General features: G+C 41.5%; 1 protein-coding gene across 3 annotated transcripts in view; it reads left to right on the top strand.

The window, feature by feature from the left end:
* Window positions 1-2300: 2300 nt before the first annotated feature.
* The window catches only part of LOC106567505 (gamma-aminobutyric acid receptor subunit alpha-1), a 32218-nt gene continuing 11876 nt past the window's right edge, over window positions 2301-22642 (top strand). Inside the window, exons 1-8 of one of the 3 annotated variants that reach the window (XM_014136815.2) lie at window positions 2301-2571; window positions 4902-4998; window positions 7939-8051; window positions 9165-9232; window positions 10891-11111; window positions 11771-11853; window positions 12478-12621; window positions 13644-13796. In XM_014136815.2, the coding sequence (XP_013992290.1) occupies window positions 4922-4998; window positions 7939-8051; window positions 9165-9232; window positions 10891-11111; window positions 11771-11853; window positions 12478-12621; window positions 13644-13796 (859 nt within the window). In that variant the 5' untranslated portion in view covers window positions 2301-2571; window positions 4902-4921. Of the gene's footprint in view, window positions 2572-3024; window positions 3581-4901; window positions 4999-7938; window positions 8052-9164; window positions 9233-10890; window positions 11112-11770; window positions 11854-12477; window positions 12622-13643; window positions 13797-22642 lie in introns of those variants that run through there. The other 2 variants (XM_014136814.2, XM_014136816.2) reach the window with 2 other exon arrangements.

Genomic DNA, 22642 nt, shown 5'->3' with positions numbered 1-22642 from the left:
ACAACCATTTACAAGTCTTGCCATAGATTTTCTAGCAGATTTAAGTCACAGTTGTAGCTTAGGAACATTCACTGTCTTATAGGCTAGGTAAGCAACTCCAGTGTAGATTTTACCCTGTGTTTTAGGTTATTGTCCTGCTGAAATGTGAATTAATCTCCCTGTGTCTGGGGGAAGCAGACTGAACCAGGTTTTCCTCTAGGATTTTGCCTGTTCTTAACTCCATTCAATTTATTTTTTATCCTGTAAAACTCCCGTTCTTAACAATAATAAGCATATTCATAACATGATGCAGCAACCACTATGCTTGAAAATATGGAGAGCGGTACTCAGTAATGTGTTGTATTGGATTTTCTCCAAACATAGCACTTTGTATTTTTTTATTATGTAGAGGCATCCTTCTTTTCACTCTTTCAATTCGTTTAGTTTTGTGGAGTAACCACAATGTTGTTGATCCATCCTCAGTTTTCTCCTATCACCGACATTAATTAAACTCTGTAACTGTTTTAAAGTCACCATTGACCTTATGGTGAAATCCCTGAGCGGTTTCCTTCCTCTCCAGCAACTGAGTTAGGAAGTGTAGTGACTGGGTGTATTGATACACCATCCAAAGTGTAATTAATAACTTCACCATGCTGAAAAGGATATTCAATTTCTTCCCAAAAAATATTTTACAGATAATTGTATGTGTGGGGTACAGAAATGAGGTAGTCATTAAAAAAAAAATGTTAAACAATGTAATTGCACACAGAGTGACTCCATGCAACTTATTATGTGACTTGTTAAGGACATTTTTACTGCTAAACTTATTTAGGCTTGCCATAACAAAGGGATTGAACACTTACTGACTCAAGACATTTCAGCTTTTCATTTGTAATGAATTTGTGAAAATTTGGAAAAACATCATTCCACTTTGACATTATAAGGTGTTTTGTGTAGGCCAGTGACAAACTAATCTCAAATGAATCCATTTTAAATGCAGGCTGTAACACAACAAAAGCCAAGCGGTGTGAATACTTTTTGAAAGCACTGTAGATAATGGAACAAAAACAGCAAAGAAAGATGACACATTTCACTGGGCAACTGTATGCTCATCGACATGGAATATGAAAACAGAAAATGAAAGTCAATGTAAATGGTGACCCATAAAATGCCAGAAAGTCTAATGTACTTTTTGATTCAAAACATTACTTTAGAAGCAGTGATTATATCCTTATAACCTGCACATCAAACAAGGCAGTTACATAAATTACTATCATCCATCACTTTGATGTTTAGCCCTACATCTCCACACTACACTACACCACAGCCCCACTCCCTCACTTGCACTGAAGGAAAGTAGGGCAACTCTCAGATATTGTACTTTTTGGGTGATGGAGGTATAGTAGAATACCAATTTTGAAATTTGGTTGAGGATCAGCAGTTTTTCTCGTGTTATGTCAGTCACTGACAGTCACTATTTTAGCCACATCAGCTAACAATTTTTAGGTTATGTGCCCAGGGACCCTGACCTCCAGTATTGGTAAATGTGTAGAATTGCAGGAAATGTGCTTTAAAAATGCAAACATTTATCTCCAGTCCATGGCAAAATGAGTAGAATTGCATTAAATGTGTTCGTGTGTAATTTTGCTAACTGGACACGTGCGAACACACATGCATGAACGCGCACGCGCGTGGCCACACAAGCAAACCAAATCACAGTGCCCGTTTTCATGTCAATGGACAGTGAAGAAGCATGTCTGGGAATATATTACATACATTACAATGACATTAATTCTTCGGCGTTTCGTTTTGAATAACGGGTAGACATGCACTTGCAGCATTAAGGTCGATGCACATGGGCTAGGCAACCTCACTATCTGTGTAGAGCACAAGATAGACGGACAGAGAGAGAGAGTGAGAATGAGAGACGAGGGGCGACAGAAACCTTACTGAATACCGATGCATATAGTCTATGACGTCTTCCATAACTCATTCATACACTATATTAAGTATGCATAACTCAACACATAAACCCTGTTCCATTTCAGACAAGACAAATAATACGCTTGGTTTCATCGGGCGGTTTTTGCAGATGCACAGCATGGGTCAGAGATACCGTAGTCTGGTAAATACAATTCAGTGTTAATATCGCATTGAGGAGTTATGATTTGTGCATGAAGGACGAGTAGTCTAGATGTCATCATAGTCTGTTGTAAACGTAATAAAACAAACACATGATATCAGTGTGTATTATGCGTTGATAAGGGCAATAAACCGACCACATACATTGTGAGTTATTACATGTCCCATCATGATTAAAATGTCTTCTGGTTTGTAGTTTAATTTGAAATACACAGATGACTACAAAAATATACGCTTGATTTCATCAGGCGGTTTTTCCAGATGCATAGCACAGCTCTGCTTTTCCAGCTCTGTCTATGTTCAGTCGTGGAGTGCAGGCAATAGCAGCATAATATTTGGCTGTAAACACAGCCGGTCCTGTTGTCTCGATGCGAATCCTGGACTTTTAGGGCGCAGTGAGTGAGTGATTCAAGGTGATTTCGGTGTGGCTCGTCTCATCAAATCTATCGGGTGAGCGAACGATGGGAAGAATGTAACCTATTTAATATTGGGAAGAATGTAACCGATTTAATATTGGGAAGAATGTAACCTATTCATATATGAATGTGTTATTTTGTATATGCATTGAGTGTCTTCATTGATAGGCTATGTGATAAACATGTAATAATCGATTGGAGATATTCGTTTTGGTCATAGAGGAATGTCGTGCCAGTTGATATAGCCTATCCATTCAATAAATATACAACGCAGTTTATATAGGAAAACATCAAACACCAGTCAGAGAGAAAGAGGGGCAAAAAAACAAGTGAGCCGGTTGAAAATGTAAGAGGATTTAATTTTGCAGCCACTGAAAAGAGATTAAGTCGACAGCAGTGGAAGTTAAATTGTGCTGCATATAAAAAAAATGGGCGGATTGGTCTTTAGATGAGAGAGTGGTACCACCTTCCATTCTAAAATAAAATTGCCCTGGCATGAAGTCACAGCCTATTTCACATCCGGTTTACCCAGGGACATATTACTATTGTCCTGGTAAAGTAAAGCTTTATTTGGCTGCAATCTCAGTATTTACAGTAGATTTTGTAGTTAGATAAGCAATTTGTTGGGGACTGAGAAGAGTTTAACCCCCCACACCAATGAATAGTGCGCGAGACCTGCGCATACTCAGCTTCGTCAGCAGCCGTATTCTCCAGCCTCAAGCTCAAATTCGGCAGTAGATCTGAGATCTTTGAGGATTTTTCTCATTGAATCCGTGTAAAAAAAAAGATGTACATAAAAGTTTGAGGACACGACAGCCTCGAATATCTCTGGTATATCGCTGTAAGTGAATTAATCGTTTTTCATTTTGCTTGTCTTTATCGGTGCAGAAGGAGGTCGGGGAATTTGACTTGCGTTTAGAACTGCAGTGAGTTGTGTTCAGCCTAACAGAGGCAGAATGGTAGAGGAGTTGCAACGATCGGGGAGTGGAGGACGTGGAGTTTGCTGTTGAAAATTAAGACTCTTTAAGGGGGCATCTGCTGTGGTATGATATTTTATGTTTTTGTCGAGGTTGTTTCAGCACTGGACAGAGCTCCGAATATAGAATCATACAGTTGCTTAATAGGCTCCTCACCACGCACGAATTGAATTAGACTACTGGTCATGTTTAAGATGAGCCTTGAGAAATGCCAGTTGCATGCTAAATATCTTCCTGAACTCAATATATTTATACTGCGGATGCATTTCAACGGAATCATTTAGAAAGTGTGGTTGTATGGGATTTTTACGCTAAACTGCATTATCCCTGCTTTATCAAATCATTGTCATACTAACGGAATTTTAACAGAACATTGCACGTCCTTTGCACAGCTTCGTTCTCAGCATATTCAAGTGCACCTTGGAGGAATTGAAGCGAGTAACAGGCGCAGTTTTATTGACAGGTTATTGTAGTCGTTTGTGGCATGATGGTGTAGCTATTGATTACAGCATATTTTTCGTGGGTAAATCATTGCTGCTGTGGGAAACATTGTTATATATTTTTTTCTGGGTTCAGTTAAACGGGCATCTGGCAAACAATTGTCTTTGTTTAACGCAATAACGTAGCCTACCTAACATCATCTGAAACTGGGTTGACATGACGATGTTGGATAAGGTGAAAATGGGTGAATATACGAGGATTTGGTTTAATATTGCGGTACCGACGCGTTTCAGTTGCAGGCTATGAGTAAGCTATAATACAAGTGTCAGGATAACACACGACAAACAAGACTATGAAACGGGTAACGTGTTTGATTATTTTCGCAATTATGTATCGCAATATGCGTGCGTAATGTGTGTCGTCGGATCATGCGAAATATATTCTTCATAATGGAACGTAGTCCTGTTTGAAGCAACGGATACATCGCCTCCAATGTATCAAATTCATTCAGACGCGCTCTCACTGTGTTTCTTTTTAGGCAGTTATATGAAGTATAATAAATCGTGCGACTGATTCATGACATATGAGCTGGCAGATGCAGTTCAGGTTGTGAACGTATGGCTAACTTGTGAAACATAAAGTGCTTTGAGGTTTCGACCCATCACCAAATCTTAATGTAATTCGTTTTTTTTTTCGTTTTTTTTTTTTGCGTATTTGCAAAAGTTGGGCACTAATATAAACCAAAAGATACAACATAGTGATTGGGAATGGCTGGTCTTGGCTGGTCTTTAGTAGAAAGTTGCCTGCCTCTTATTCTCCTTGATCGTCTTGGTTTGAGGAGCCCTCAACTCCTCAATTGTGTCTTCTTTGATTGTCTTTTGAGCCATTCGTGTCATTGGTAGCCTGCAGTTGCATTTTATAATGTGTCGTTATCTTCCTCCTTCAGTGACAAACCACTCTGCAACCATGGGTGGACGGACAGGAACGGTCATACTATGTGTGTGGGCCTGTTTGCTGATGGCCAATGTGCTTTGTGGGAAAAGGTAAGGTGGGCGACCACACCGACAAAAACATTAGCTGAGCAAGATTTGGCCCAGGAAGGAGAATCAGTGTTTTGTTCTATGGTCTAGTTACAATAAAAAATGTTTTATTAGTCTCTCAAGTCCCCAACAGAGCAGAATTATAATTGATTTTGGGATGTGCAGTCATGTCATGTTGGGAGTGCATCCCTCACTGACAGTCTGTGAGAAAACAATGTAATGATCACGTTTCGCCAGCTGACCATATTTTTCCTTTGTGCCTAAGTCACTAGGATGGCAGTAATTAGGCCATCACTTCACGACTCCACACTGTAATTGCAATGAGGTAATACGAGGTGAACACAAGCTGGGGCTGATTTGCCCAAAATAGAAATTACTGCGTTAAAGTTTCCATTGGCTCAGCAGCCACATGGGACAACACTGAATATTTAACCAAAGTAGAGAAGTGCATGTCTCAGATGTCCTGTCATTCATTCAAATGATGTATGTGTCTCAAGTGACATACTTTAGCTAGAGGGTAGTCCAATATAGAAAGTCACACTTGGGACTACAGATGGGGTCTGTGCCCTGACCACACCACTCAGTACTACAGTGTGATGGGATGAGAGATGACAGCAATACGTGGTTCTGAAATGTGATTGTCACACTATTAATCCTGCCATTGAAATGCCAGACATTTGCGTGAGCACCTCAAAACTAATCCAGTCCTAGGATAAACTTTGAGAAGTTTGACATTGAACCAAAATCATGCAAATACCAAGGATTCACTATTTGCAAATGAAGCCGTATATGCCTAGATAATCATATAGCATGAAGATGCTCAACTCTTAAATTAGTAATGTTGGGTCTTGCTATAAATTATTTAGTTGAACTGTCAGAGCCATTCACTGAAGTTGGCTTAAATGGTTATTTATTGAGATATTTTGGTCTTTTGCATCTCGGTCATTGTCGTATGTACAGTTAGAGTAAACACCACCGTTTATATGCTCAAGAACATGTTTGTAGATGGAATGTGTAGTCGAACATGCATGCATATCTCATCAGTCTAATTAAATTGCCATTAGGATTATTTTCCGTGAGCTGTGACATTCTCCCCAGTAATCAACTGCTTCAAGGATGACCCATTTAACCAATAAACACCTCCCCTGATTACTCTACCTTACAACTGTCCCCATAAACTGCAGTGTAATTATTAACTAGTAATTCACTGTATTTACCTCTAGAATTCAAACACAATTCTTTGAGGGTTTTTAAACAGGCGCAGTAATCAGTTGTGCGCACATTTGTGTTGTGGATGGAGAGAAGGACCTTATAATTGGGTAACTATAGTGTTTTGAAGAAGGTCTAGAGAGAGAGAGAGCTCCTGAGTTTGTGGACAGGCAGGCAAGCTGGGGCTGCAGCAGTGTGCAGCAGTGAGCAGCACTGTTGCTGTTCAGATGACCTGTAGATGGGGATGGTGTACAATGTTTTATGAGGAAGTGGCCCCAGTCAGCTCATAAACATCCAGTCCATTGCTCTCTGGTTATCTGCACCCCTCCCTCTGCCGTTCCCCTCCTCTACTACCCCCCCCCCCCCCCCATTTCCAAATATACCCTATGTCAAGTGCATTTTAATTATTGCTCACTTGAAAGCGCTCTGAGGCATCCTTGCACATTTGCTGTTGTGTTTTTTTTTGTAAGGAGGATATAATGAACTTATCTGTTGGAATGTACTGTATCTCTGTGGTAAATCGAAAACCTTCGGCATGTTGTGTTAACTCAGTCTATCATCAAGCAAGCAGAACATAAATGTGTGTGTGTGTGTGCACGTAGTTTCTCTTATCTTTGAGCTAAGGCAAGGAAGGCTTTGCCATATCTTCAAGTTTCACCCAAAAAGTTGAATGTGGAATTGCCATCAGTAAGGGTTTTTGGCGCCCAACGTGTGTCATATTCCATTATTTATCAAAGTTCTTAATATTATTTAGATTCCATAAAAGTCATTTTAGCAGGAAGTGGCATTTGAACAAATCGCCTATGTGGTAATGAATGGTGTGTTGATGTCATATTCACGATATTATTTCTGCAGTGACGTGAGTAGAATGTCCTTATTGAGAAGAATCGTTCATCAGCTCACATTTAAAGCCGTGTGATATGTCTCTCTCCCCCTCCCCCTTCTCATTCACTCTCTCTATCTCTCCCTCATTTGTGGCTGCCTGCATGCATATCCTCTCAGCTGTTCTGTTGACTCCTCCTGCTACTCGCTACTTCAGATTCCCCACCTTCCCATCCACCGGTCCATGCTAACTAATCTTTGCTGACCTTCCCTTCTCCTTGGAGCTGTGTTCTGAGCAGAGCTTGTTTCCAAACACTGGGGACAGTTTATTTAGCATGCAATCAAACCAGTGTGGTCTGCGATTGGGCGGAAAAAAATGAAGATGATTGCTCAGAGGCAAACGATTATTTATGATTAAGGCTTTCCTGTGATTATTTTGAGAGAAGAAATCTCTCCCACCCCTTCCAATGCCGACCATTTCCCTCTCCATCCACACCTCCTGTTGATAAAATACAAATTTACACAGCATGATTAAATCTGTATTGCTACTGATTACTGTGTTGAAATATTAATGAGTGGTGATGTTAACTGCGTTCACACGTTTGCTGATTGTGAGTATTCTGAGTTGGCCTTAACATTTAGTTTCATGGTCCTCAAAGAGCATACTCAATTAGTCCTTTGCTGTTAATAGGCCACGTTAATGCATTATGAGTTCTGCATGTGTACAATGTCACGTCCTGTGGATCAAATAAACGTATTTCTCCCATTCATGTGCCTTTATAAAAATTCTGTTTCCTCCGAGGAAGTAGATTTTAGAGGATCAAGAGAAGTTGCTCAGCTGGGATTTAGCTCCAACACTCCTGCATCAATTTACTGAATTCACTGTCCAAAATGACTCTTCCTTTTTGTCAGCTCTGGACAGAATGGCCAGACGGATGAGCAGAAAGACAACACGACAGTGTTCACCCGGATCCTAGACCGTCTCCTGGATGGCTATGACAATCGTCTCAGACCAGGGTTGGGAGGTACAGTACTGTACAATGGTTTCTTACCGACTCATAACATTCTCAGGTTAGAGCTGGTAGGAGATAAAAGGGTGATGATGAGTTACTTGGAAATATTCAATAACATGGTTATTGCGTGCTGTAAATTACCTTTACAGCTGCTAATTTTCGGGAATCCTTTGTTGTCTTATTTGGAATTGATGGCACGAGATTGCACCACCCTGGAGGTTTATTATTGGTCGTTTGCCAATACCATTAATTGGATGATAGCACTCCAGAACACATAAAAAAGGACGGCTGGAGTCCTTTGTCCTGCTTGATGAAAAATAAATCACCATTTCATTTGCTTATCGTCACAAGCATCCTCATGTCTTTTTTTTCTTCTGCCTTTGCAGTCATATCAGTGGAATCTACAGGAGGGCGATTTACTGTTCGCTCTTTCCTTAGAAGCATGATATCAAGAGCAAGTATCTTTTTAACACGAAAATAAAGCTCCTTGGTGAATAACTCAACTAATTATTTGGAGAAATAGTGTATGGTGTAGATATTCTCATTGGGACCTTGGGTAGTTTTGGCACTTTTCATGGAAGTGCACTGTGCCAGACAGTTCTTCCGTATACTGTTCTATATTCGACTCAACTTGACAGAGTAATGGAGACATATCTAGACCTACTGGAACGTGAAGAGTATTCTTATGGAATTGATTGTGTGGAGGCAAACAGGCAAGGGAATATTACATTTTCAGTGGCAAATGGAGAGAAATTAAACATTATGATTGACACCATTCCTGATGTAAATCATGTTTCCATTTTCCACTTCAAAACATAATGCTGCACAGTCGAAGGTACTCAAAATACGTCAGACCAGGTGAAATATGCTCTCAGCCAAGGGATTTGAAAATTCATGAAGAGATTGCATCGGTCCCAAGGTAATGGTCCTGACACTGACACGGAGAACTGCAGAAATGGTTATTGACCTCAAAATCAGGATTGTAAGGTGTCATTTTGGAAGGGGGCTCTGTGAAAATTAGGGAATGATACGATCAAAGGGCAATGCTCCCCAGGATTACGTGCTAGTTAGAGCTAATGAGGAGCCCTGATCGACACTCACTCTCCTAATTTCTTGGTTCAACAGAGCGTGTAACTGAAGTCAAGACTGACATTTTCGTGACGAGTATTGGGCCCGTCTCGGACCATGACATGGTATGCCCGTCTTTCCTCTCTGTTATTCCCCTCTCTGAAATGTCACCAGTTCTGTGTCCATGTTCTCCCCTTAACCTATTTTGATGTCGTTTCAAAGGTAAAATGTTTATAAATTTGATCAGCCCCATTAGTTTTTCGACATAAATGAAATGTCACGAGCGAGGAAATGTTATTAGACCAATTGGCTCATTCATTTCCCAGATAAATGCAACTTCTAGTCTTAAATGGAATTATATTTGTGTGTCCATTTTTATTGCATGGCATGACCCAGGCGGAGAGGGCTTGGTATTGATGTGGGTTTAATGACTTTGGATCTTGTATAGCCTTTGTCTTTAGATTTGGCCATGATGTACAGTGTATTAGCAGGTGCTTGGGACTAGATTGTAAAGTCCCAGTCTGTGTCCCAAATAGAACCCCTACTTAGTGCACTATTTTTGACACATTTTCATGGAGCCCTATTGGCCCTGGTCAAAATAAGTGCACTTCATAAGGAATAGGGTGTCATTTGGGATACAACCACAGAGAACAGATACTATGGTTATGGCCAGAGACATTACCCTTCCTATGGCTATCATGACTGGATAATGTGATTTGATATAATCCCACTCAGAGATATAAACTGACAGTGGAATGATTCAGACTAGTCTTTGCAAAATTACCCTTCAGAATGTCCTACCTGTTCTCCTACCTGCTTCCAAACGCAATTTCATTGACCAAAAGTGGGCGTACCTACCATTTGAAAATCATGTTGGATATTGAAGAGATATTCTTTATTGAATGGCAATAGCGATGGTGAGATTTGATTTATTCATAATTGCTCTGTTGAGATGTCTTCTTTAACCACTGTGGATGAATCAGCGTAAAACAATTACTAATCTGACTCTGCGTAATGTACAGAGAAATAACAAGTCCCGGGACATACAGTATGTGAAACACACTCTCTCTCTCTTTCTCTCTCTCTCTGCCTCTGATATTGTCTCACAATCTTGATGAAGGTTTGCTATTGGTGCACTTGAACCGTGTGTATTTGACATATTATGATTTTATTACTGTACATGCTCTAACATATGGACCTGCACGTTTTTGCTGCTGCGCTACATCACAGTAAGTCACGGAATGGGCTGGCCAAAAGGAACAGCTACAGTAGCTACCATTTCCCTTTCCAGTCCACTTCCATTACCTTGCAGCTCTGTTACCGTTCACAGTAATTAACTCACTGCCGGGGAAAAACAGAGAACCGGAACGCTGTAAATTCACTGGCAAGCTAACTCCGTCAGGCATTGTGAAATAATTAAAAGCTGCTCTTAGCCATGGCGACTAGTGCATGTTAGAGTGAGATATCGCGCCAGTGTTTGTATTAGGTGTGCTAAAATCTAGAGCAATGTGCTTCTTCCTCATGTTTATTGATGACACATTCATGAGGACTAGCTGAAAGGAAGAGACGGAAGCCACTCCACCAGTTAGATAGACCTACCTTTGTTGAAGCCTCTACCTTGGCAAGGGCAAGACAGTCACCAGCAGGCAAAACAGGCCATTTCTGCTACATGGAAGTGAGAGAAAGGAAGTAGTGATATAGTCTGTAACAATGCCTGGCAGATATAGGATGACTAGGGTCAACCTACCTCTCCTGGGTCCTGAATTTGCCTTCTCTCTCACAGGAATACACCATTGACGTGTTCTTTCGTCAAAGCTGGAAGGACGAGCGGCTAAAATTTAAAGGTCCAATGTCTGTTCTCCGTTTGAACAACCTAATGGCCAGTAAAATCTGGACCCCTGACACGTTCTTTCACAATGGCAAGAAGTCTGTGGCCCACAACATGACTATGCCCAACAAACTCCTACGAATCACAGAGGAGGGAACTCTGCTCTACACTATGAGGTAAGTGTTTTCGTTGCATTAGATTCAGGAAGAGGTATTTTTAACACTGAAAATGGAACTCCTTACTGGGAAGCAGAACATGATTTTCTCTGAAGACCATAGTCGTAAAGTCTACCAGTCCCATGGTGATCGTGATCCCAGTACATTGTAAGGTTACTTTCTGCCCTAGAAAATACTGTTGGTATCAAGCAAAATATGAATCCTGAAAGAGATTGTATACTGCAGTGGGGAGCACTAAGATAAGACCTTTAGTGAGTAGAGTGAGTAGTGTAGAATATAATGGTAGAGTGGAGGCCCACTGTGGGTTTTCCTTTGAGCTGAAGCATTATAAATAATGGTCCCAGACGTGAACTTTCAATGCTCACAAAACAGAGCTAACGTGTGGGTCACAGGGGGTGGCCATAAAACCTTCATTAACGCAGATGTGGACAAAGTGTGAGTTCTTATTCACGCCATGGCGACGTAGAGTTGACGAATGGATGACGTGTCATGGGTGGGTTGACGTTCCCCTTTTTCACTGTGTTGTCAGGAAAAGGCTGCAGGTTTGCAGCATTGTCCCTCACTGCCTGTTTCTATTTCTCTCTCTTTCTCTCTTTGTCTCTCCCTCTCTCTCTTTTTCTCTCTCTGTATCTTTCCCTCACTTCCTCCCTCCTTCCCAGACTGACAGTAAGGGCGGAATGTCCCATGCACCTGGAGGACTTCCCCATGGACGCCCATGCTTGTCCACTGAAGTTTGGCAGCTGTGAGTGTTTCCCCCCTTCTCTATCTCTCTCTCTTGTTCCCTTCTGACCGGAAACCCGCTTCTCGTACCTGATACGAGCTGACAGTGGCGTCACAGCTGTCCTTAGGCAGGATCTGACCTCCCAGGCCCCGCTAGGCCTCACTGGGCGCACGGCAGAGCAGAGACCTTTGTTTATCAGATGCAGTACCCCCTGTCATACTTTCAGCGCATCGTGCCAAGTGCTCATGGCTGCCAGGTCTTCTGACCCCAAAACATCCTTGAAAAGTAGAGAAAGAAAAGAGAGAGAGAGAGAGAGAGAGAGAGAGAGAGAAAGAGCGAGAGAGAAAGAGAAAGAGAGAGAAAGAGAGAGAGAGAGGAGCCCGACAATGACGAGTCAGTCTGTTCAGAATAACACAGCATGAATAAAAGACCAACCCTCAACTTTAAACTGGCTCGCTAAATATTTCAGTAATGAGGCTCCTCTGCAGTACAAATCCTCTGCAGTGCTGAAGCAACACTGTACTGTGGATGGCTTTGACATGTCAGATGGTTCGCCAGGAGGGAGGAAATCTGACTTGGCTGTTTAAAGGTTAGTCAGATTGAGATGTTGTTTGTTTCTCTTCCCCTCTCTCTTCTCCCTGCCAGATGCTTACACCAGGGCTGAGGTTGTGTACGTGTGGACGAGAGGGGCAGCCCAGTCTGTCGTGGTGGCTGAAGATGGCTCTCGGCTCAACCAGTATGATCTGATGGGGCAAAGTGTGGACTCTGGGGTTGTCCAGTCCAGCACAGGTTTGTTTCCCTTGTAAAATATACATACACTAAAACCTCCCTCTCCTTTCTCTCCAAAGAGCTGCATTCACATTCCCACCGCTCTCCATTTGTAGGCTTACTTCGAGAACATGTCCCAGATTTGTAATTTCCCTTGTGGGCATCACATCATTTCTCTTCTTTTTGGTTCATTGATGCTGCATGGCATAATTAGTGACAGTGTAAAATGGGTGACCCCTTTACAGTGAGTTTAGCTGCAGGCAGAAAGGTAGTGCATAGGACCATAGAAATCTATGCTTAAGACAGCCTTTACTGTTTCTTTATTGGTCAGTGTTTGAAAGTCACAATACCGATCTCATTAAATGGTATATGCTAATTCTGAGGTACCATTGATTTATAAAAAAAAAAGTAATTAATTTCGCATGGCCATTTAATAAGTGCATATTGATTCCTTTGTTTATGTCTCTGTCAAACATAAAGATCCAATTTATTACTACCTAATTAATTCCCATTGCTGTCAATCCATTGATGAATTGGGTTATGCCACGTTACTGAGTTAGTTGATAAATGAGGCCTATAACAATACTAATACATCTCTATGGCAATAAAACACCATGCTTGTAACATGGCAAACCACTGCAAAGCACACAGACAGATTTCCTCTCTAGTATGTTATAACAGTCTTATTTCACATCTGAAGATTAGGAACCAGCACAGCACCTACTGTAGATTGGATCTAATATTTTCCATATACATTTTTTTAAAGGGGTTGTTGATTCAGATTCAGATCCAGTGTTTAATAGTCACATGTACAAGGGTTGCAGGTGTGATTGCAGGGTGCAGTGAAAATCTTAGTCGCCGAGCTCCAGCATGACGCAGTCAGAACTGCAATCTCACTATTTCTTTAATGTAATTCAGATTGAATTTGTAGGATTCACAGGAGCGCAAGAGCTTTAACAAGTGGCCTTCCAACTGGAATTGACACAATAACTTCTCACGCATAATTCTCTGTTTTAACATCTCTCCATCCCACCCGACAACAGGAGAGTATGTTGTCATGACAACACACTTCCATCTGAAGAGGAAGATTGGTTATTTTGTCATCCAGACGTACCTGCCCTGCATCATGACAGTAATCCTATCCCAGGTGTCCTTCTGGCTCAACAGAGAGTCCGTCCCAGCCAGGACAGTGTTCGGTGAGTCCCTGCTACTTCATACCAAATGTAAACCAGTTGACATGCAATTTACACAGTCACCACACAGTGTTAACTAACCACAGCAGGCCTTCACACCAGAGGGAACAGTGTGATCTTCGTCACATTGCCTTACTAACGTCCCTCTACATGTAGTTTGAATTCAATTACTATAGTAGCAATGTTGATAGAGGAGGTCTGGTGCCCATCAATTAATGAGCTTGTATCAAAGCGAAGGAAAAGTAACACTGACACTCACTCGCATTGGTTGGTTTCCTAAAGTCAGTATTAAACCGGATTGGTTGAATCCTCTTATTACCGTCTGATTTCTAAGCCTACTGTATACTGGAGCACTGCAGCAGCCAGAGGAGCATTAATTCTTGATTCAACAGTGGCTGCAGTGGAATTTCATGTTCTACGTTGGCTGAGTGTGGCTGTGAGTATGGATGTGTGTGTGTGTGTGTGTGTGTGTGTGTGTGTGTGTGTGTGTGTGTGTGTGTGTGTGTGTGTGTGTGTGTGTGTGTGTGTGTGTGTGTGTGTGTGTGTGTGTGTGTGTGTGTTTGTGTGTGTGTGTGTGTCTGAGCTCTTATGCAACAGCGTCCAAAAGGAAGGCTCTTGTTCGTCAGTCTGCAGCATGCTGCTCTGTAGCAGAACAGAGCGGCGGTTAGCTGGGCTGTCCTTGCTTTACTTCTTCCTCTCTATGTGCATCGCTGATGTCAGTGTTTCCCTTGGCCCGAGTATTTAAAGGAGCTTTCCAAGCTACATAATAAAGCATCTTTGTGAGTGTGATGCAGATGATTTTTCAACAGCAGCCCTAGCCTGTACTGTGTTTGCTGCAGGGTTCATGTGGTGCTGTTGTGCAGCCTACCTGGTGCTGTTCATCATGTGGCAGAATGAGGAGTAGCTGAATGAGGTTGACCTAGATGCATAGCACTATCTGGAGCGCGTGTCTTCCTCATGTCATGTACTGTACTTCTGTCTCGTGGAGCAAAAAACTCATACACTGTACTCACACTACACTTAGCAATACAGTACTCATTATTTCAGGCATGAGATGGGCATGTTTCAAGAGATAGTCTTGGTCAATGGCATATGTCATTGATAATAAATAATGCATAATGAATGATGTGAGTGGCAGTTGGTATGTTTCATTGTGACGTTAATCATTAGGCTGTTGGCAAAAGTAAATTCGTGTTTATTTGTTTTCAGATGTTTATAACAAGCATGTCTTAACAACTCTTGCAATGTTCAAGACATTAAGAAATAATTAGTGAAATTAGTAAGTAGTATTTGTCTCATCAAAACATATTTGCTTGCTTTGCTAACATAAGATGCAATGTATTGCCTCCTGGTTGATATCCGATGTAGGGGTTCCGTGTGAGTGAGCAAACACGGCATATAGCAAATGCAAAGCCTCCCTTTTAGATAAATTGGCAATTTAAAAATGCAGCATAGGGTTATCTATTTGTCATTGTTGTGATTAAAGAAGGCAGATAAATTCAGAGCCAGGATATTGTAGTGGGAAAACGATTTGCTATTTATTTATCTATCATCCCAATAAAAAATATAAATATGATAATGATTATATGGCTCTGAAAGGAAAAATGAATTCATATGTTCCTTTATATTTCATTTTGGAGCACAGTCCTCTATTATTCATCTGTGGCTTTCATAGACATCAACGGTGCTCAGAAGATTAGCTCTTTTTCTTCCCTTCTCTTAAAGTGAGCATCGCTATTGGACGTCTTCGGGGTTGGTGTGTGCCACTGGCATGGTTAGACATGTGCAGATTAGTTTTTAGTTATTGATAAGGTCATGAATAAAGCAGTAGCCTTAAGGTTGACACAGTAGGCTTCTCTGATAGGAGAATGGAGAGGGCCAGGAGTTAAATATTAGTTTAATTTAAGATTTCGTTTGATATACTTGATTTATTGGTGATGATTTATCCATGATTTCCTTGTTACAGTGCTCTCTCTATCTAAGTCAGCAAAGTGTGACAGTCTCATTGCTCCACCTTGCCATTCATTACCTGAAATGTTGAATTTCATTTTTTTTGCAGTGTACCTTTTCACGCTATCACCCCTTATCTACAAAATGTTCCTCCCTGCTACCTACCGTCTGTGTGTGAGGCAAAGATGTGTGTCATCTAAATCACGTGTCAGTTGCTTCTGCACACAGAGCTCAATTGAGTGGAAGGGCTCCCAACAATTGACTTATACCGCCATCACTCCACTTAGAACTTTCCAGATGGTTGCCTCTGTTCATTAAGGGCCTTCAAACTCACCCGCCACACGCAGGCTATTAGTCCAACCTGTCAAATAGACTCATTTAAGACACGTGTCAAAATCATGTTTTAATGAATCCCTCGCTGCATTTAGTTTAAGTTAAAAACAAATAGAAATACCTAACCGTGTCACTCTCTATTCTATAAGCAAATGCTACCGTGCCCACCACATGACTTTGATTTCATTCCACACGTCATTTGGGATTTTAACACTCTTGGTTAAAAAAAGAAATACGACATGAAACGATGTTAGAGCCAGTGCGATGTTTCCATGGCAACACAGCTTGCTGTCTTTATGTATGTTAGTGGATCCTTCAGTATACTTTGGAGAAGAGTGTGGTGGGGAAGGAAGGAAGGAAGGAAGGAAGGAAGGAAGGAAGGAAGGAAGGAAGGAAGGAGGGAGGAAGGAGGGAGGGAGGCAGCTGCCCTAGACCAGCCTCAATTCTTGACTGACTGTGGCATCCCCCTCCCCTTTACCCAAACGTACTTCCATCCAACCAGCGTTGTCCTGCAGGCTATGGATTCCAGCTGAACTTCTAACAAAATGATGGCATGCAGGGGACCTCAACTTGTAATCATCCCCGGCAAATCTCCTAGCATGGAAATTCAGCCAGCGATGAGCAGGCTGCGCCGTGGAGTGGATAATGAAATGTCAGCGGCGCTGCGTTTCACAGTACCTAGATGTTTCTACTGTAAAACCCTATCTAGCCAGACGAACACTCCGAGCCTTTGATGTCGCCAAATTATGACAGCAATAGAAAATAGAACTGATTTGACACCCTACAATAAAGGAAAGTGTCCGAGGACTGCTTCATTATCAAGATTGTGAAAATAAATATTGATGGTAGTATGACCTTTCAAAGAAATTCCACCACTGTCATAGTACTTTGGTATAGTAGAAATGGCAACATGGCTTGACCCTATACGCACCTCTGATTCAGAGTGGTTGGGTTAAATGCGGAAGACACATTTCAGTTGACTCGGTATCTCTTCCCATTTCCCTTTATACCTATCTGCAAAATGTATTGGTCCCTCTAAAATGGAGTGGAGAGGATTGAGCATGCATGTTTTTGGGACATTTTAGGGTTTTTGACCATTTGTATTTGTTATTGACGTGATTGCATTATTATGATCTCGCTGGGGTCTCAGCATTGAATGTGTGTGAATAGGGTGTAGGAGTTGTGACGGACTGTGAATCATCAAAACATCATGGGAACAACAGAGAATTGTTCATTCTGATGGCCAACAATAACATTCAGAGCTCGGAGGAGAAAGTGAATCGCTCCACTTAGTTGCTTTCATAGCTTCAAGATGGCATGTGTTCTGTCTGATTTGTGATTTAAAAATTAGATTAATGTAATAAGGAAAGGTTATTAGTGGTAAATATACGTCAGAAGGCCCCACACCACCATATATAATTATTTTCAAAAGACTTCACTCAAAAGACTTTGTGAAGTCTAGAATAATTCCTTAGGAGGGTTTAAAGGGCTTCGTGATTTGGCCTCGTTTTGAAGGTTTCTCATAAAGAAATGCTGAAGCTAAACGAGAGTTGTCTTGGCGGTGTGGTTTGATGTGGGTGTTATGTTGGCATATCGTACCCTGGCAGGTTTGTCCCTCCTGGGTCACCGTCAACGTTCCCTCAGAAACATTTTGTCTCTGAGCAAATTACAGTTCTGCTGAGCACAAAGTCGAACGTTGTGAAAATTCTGTGTATCTTCCAGCACGCATTTACTGTGAACACTGAGGCTGTACCCGCCTTAAGTTACAGTTTTAACAGTGGTCAAGTAGGCTACTGTGGCTATTTTATCATAATGTAGGCCTACCAGAGTGGCCTACCAACAAAAACAATGGAGAAAATGCATCCCATAACATTTGAATATGAAAATAGCTGTTCTATGATTCAGCCTACAGTAGCAGCCAATGTGTGGTGTTCAATGTAGGCCTACATTCCATGAGACTTTTGAAAAACAATATGCAGGGCTTGACATTAACCTATTTATCCACTTGTCCTTCAGACAAGGTGACTGAATATGTTGTTGTGTTGTTTGATGCAAGAAACCACTTTACAAAATCAAATACATTATTATTCCCATACCATTCTTACTGAGAATCAGACCAATTATGCTACAGTACTTAGCTTATTTAAGCCTGTCTGTAAATATAACACTGCCCCTTTAAGACAAGAATGAAAGCTCTTTACCTGACTCACTTTTCAAATATGTCTAGAAATGTACACGTTTTGTGCTCTTGTAGGAAGCAATCACTCCCCTATTGCTAACTACAAATGATCTATAACTGGGCTAATATCTCACTAACTAGCAAAGGATTTGAAAAAAATTGCACACGTAGCTCTCGCTTTGATCTCAAAAACAAGCGCATCTACTTATGCTTATGCTTTAAACACAGTCCAGTTCAAAGTAATGGCACAGATCCATAAATGGAAATGGTCTATTTGCATATAAGCTTACTGCAGCTCTGGTTGTTTATGCTGCACTGGTCTGTGTAGAGTCCGGGCTGAGTAGTGCGTGTCAATACAATAGAATCCTACTCGTGCGTTCTGCCTACAACAAAATCTCTTTCATAGTTAGTTTTGTTTCGCTATGTTGCCTTGAAAGTGTCTAATATTGCCTTGATTCAATCGCTATTGCCACAGTAAAGGGAAACGTTCATAGTGTTAACAGGGAAAACTTTAGAACAGTGGTCACCAACCTTTTCTGAGTCAAGATCAATTTGAGTCAAAATGCAAGTTGAGAGCTACCGCTCAGATTTTTATTTTACAGTACTGTAACAATGAGGTTTGTGCAGTAAGCTATAGGCCCAATACACTATCACCACGTATCGGCTTTGCTTGAATTGCCCTGCCAATGCAATGTTGTTCGGGCCGTTTTTAAAAATTATATTTCTAAATTTGAGGTGGGCTATATGATCACACCGGTAACAGATCTGTTGTTGTATTACTTGTGACGCTTAGCTGAGTGAGCATACATTTAAATAATTAGCTTTTTATTTTACTGGGCTGATGGTGCCTGCATCTGATGGTCAGTCTCAGCGGAGGGAGAGAGCAGCAGACCACCTCTCAACATCCCTCCGCTCTCCCTTTCCTCCACTGACACTGACCAAAAAGGGACACCGTCTCTTCCAGCTGATGGCGAAACTCGAGTCGCACCACATTATGTCTGCCTCATGCACAAATTCATGTTGTTACTCCTGTGAACAGAGAAAGTGAAATATTCCTGGATATTAAAAAAGACCCAAGCCGCTAATAATATCAACAACACAAGCCTATAGATACACATTCATTACTGCTGCACTGCTTATTGTAGTGGAAATAGGAAGAATGTGCATTTTATGGCTTATAAAAGTGTTGACAGTGCTGAGTATGAACTTAAACGTGAACTCAATCATAAATACAGCAACGCTTCGCTGTATTCGTTGACAGTCTCTCTCTAGTAATGGTTTTAAACATTTTGAAATCTCACAGTATCAATTTTGCTGTAGCTTTCTTTTATGCCTGCTACGTTACTGCAGACATGGTCATCTGAGGCATCCCATCTGCCAGTGGTAGACCTATAGTGCACTTGATTTGCTCTCTGGGCCCATCGGGAAGGCTGAGTTTGTACCTTCAGACACATGAAATGGTTCAAAATGTCAACAGTTCGCCTACCCGGCATGCAGGGCAGCTGAATCAGGCGCACCTACTGCCAACAGCCCGAGACCAATAAAAAAAATAGAGACACGAAAGGCTTTATCGTTTTTTTTTTTTCTTCAGAAATGTTTGGCGATCGACTAGGACTGCCTTGGAGATCAACTAGTTCCGGTTGGTGACCACTGCTCTAGAAAGTTGAGTGAAGTTCAATCTTGTGCTTCTCTCTGTGGGCTGATATTTATGCGTAGCAGTTCAAGGGAGCTGCGCGGCAGTCTCGAGGCTGCGCACACAATTTAGAAAAAACATTGGTCACCGTAGCAACAACATAGCCACTTCCTCAAAATAATCACTTCCTTAAAATAGTCCGAATTAATCTAAGATAAATCAAGAACTCTGTTATTCATTTAGACGTTTTCTGCAGAAGGAGGTCTTAGTCGCGGTGTTTGGTGCAATATGTTTTGAGATGTTGCCGAGCCAATAGATGGCGCTGTGATACTATATCGTACGAGTGAGCCAAGTTAGGCATTACTTACTATGCACTGAATGGAGCTGTATGCATGCTACACAGTGATGCTGAAGTAGAATTTCTAATAAACATTACCTTGCTCTTGTATGGAATAAACACCATACAAAACATGGTGTCAGAATTCAGAACCAAATAGGTACTATTTATATATATCCTTGACGAATCAGGGATAAATGCATAGTAGGACGGGACGTGCAAACTAGCTAACCAGCATCAAAAATTTGAATAACGACAACAACAACGGCTTACCCGGTAATTCCAGTACCAGAGCCTATGGACGTAAAGGGCGATACATACAACAACTGGACATTTTTATAGCACAATGAGATAGCTACCGGTCTGGATGAAAAGGAAGCAAAAGTCCGCATAGCAGCTCTGCTAACCATGATGGGAAAATAATGTAATCTCTTACAGCGGCATCTTCATATGCCTGAAGCTTAGAGAACTGACCCGGTAAAAATGATAGAGGCGCTACAGAAACATTTTGAGCCATCCAGGAACGTGATCTACGAGAGTTACATGTTGAATGCATGTCAACAAAGTCAATGTGAAACATCAGAGCAGTACATTGCAAATCTGAGGAAGCTGGCAGACACGAGAATTTGGCGTATTACGAGAGGAAGTATTCCGTGACAGGCTTATCATAGGCACTAAAGATATAGCTGTGCAGTGCGCATGCTCATAGATCCGAACCTCACACTGAACAAAGCCATTGACATGCGTCGTTCAAGTGAACAAGCACAAATGCAAATATGGAAAATTGAACCAGAGACTGTACATTATACCACCCGTGAGCGACATTCAGAATCAAAACGGCAAACATATGGTTGTAAACAGACAGAGTTTACAGGGGATAATAACAAGCTTAGAATGCAAACGACTTACCCTGTCATTACTGTTGTTCAGTACATCCAACGCCAAATGCCCAGCATATGGTGTCACCTGTAAAGCATGTGGCAAACAAAACCATTTTGCCAGAGTTTGTAAACAACACAAACCTCAACTCAATCTATTAGAGGAAGATAATGAGTCAGATGACCAAACAACATGCAATGTGGTACATCTTACAGGTAAATTCTGTGGAAGATAACACACTTTTTTTTTAAATGAACCTTAAGCTAGCTCCACTAAGTGATGAGCCATTGACATATGACCCCAGCTATACAATGAAATGTCAACTAGACACAGGATCAACAGTGAATGTCAGCTATGGGGACCTACAGCGAGACATGCAAGACAACAATCCAGTTCTCCTACTTACAGTAGCTTGGCTACACTCAAGCGCTATATGATGGCACACTGATAAAGCCAACAGGAGAATGCAATCTCAAAGCAGATCATGATGGAAAAACATTTCATATCAAATTTCAGGTCATGGAGACATCCCAGCTTCCTCTGCTGTCAGCTGACACATGTGAAAGACTCTGTCTACTACGTTTGAACCACAGCCATGTGTTGCATCACGTCGACACCCCAAGCACCACATCCACTGAGGTCCTCATGACAACTGAGGAGATCATCTCCAAGTACAAGAACATGTTCGATGGGCTTGGTTGCCTTCCTGGAGAGCTACATTCACATTTTAGTCATTTAGCAGACGCTCTTATCCAGAGCGACTTACAGTAGTGAATACATACATTTCATTTTCATTTCATGCATTTTCATTTTTTTTGTTTTTTGTACTGGCCCCCCGTGGGAATCGAACCCACAACCCTGGCATTGCAAACACCATGCTCTACCAACTGAGCCACAGGGACAATGCAGCCTGGTCTGTGCAGCAGCTACCAAGACGGATACCTATTCCACTGAAGGAAAGGATCTCAAAGGCCATACATTCAATGGACAATGCAGACATCATCACAAAATTCACAGAGCCAACACCGTGGATCAGCAACATGGTTGTCATTGAAAAACCTGATAAACTATGCATATGTATGAACCCCATTGCACTCAACAAAGCCTTACTGAGATCTCACTTCCAGATGTCCACAATAGAAGAGATTCTAAAGGAGAAATGCAACGCAAAGGTATTCTCAGTACTCAATGCCAAAGATGGATATTGACAAGTCAAAGTTGATGAAGTGAGCAGCGATCTAACAACTTTCTGGACACCTGTAGGCAGGTATAGATGGCTGAGAATGCCATTTGGAATCAAGTCAGCAGATGAAGAATACCAGCGCAGACAGTGTGAAGTACTACAGAGACTAAAAGGAGTGAGCGTGATCGCAGATGACATTCTTCTCTATGGATGTGGTGACACACACAAAGAGGCGATTGCAGATCATGACAGAAACCTTACAGCTCTCCTGCAGAGAGCAAGAGATGTCAACCTGAAGCTGAACAAAAACAAATTATTGTTAAAGCTACCTAGTGTGACATGCATGGGTCATCTT

This window comes from Salmo salar, chromosome ssa13 (genome assembly GCF_905237065.1).
Source record: "Salmo salar chromosome ssa13, Ssal_v3.1, whole genome shotgun sequence".
Taxonomy (NCBI): Eukaryota; Metazoa; Chordata; class Actinopteri; order Salmoniformes; family Salmonidae; genus Salmo; species Salmo salar.
Note: the sequence above shows the minus strand (reverse complement) of the source record. Positions and strands in the feature narration are given on the sequence as shown.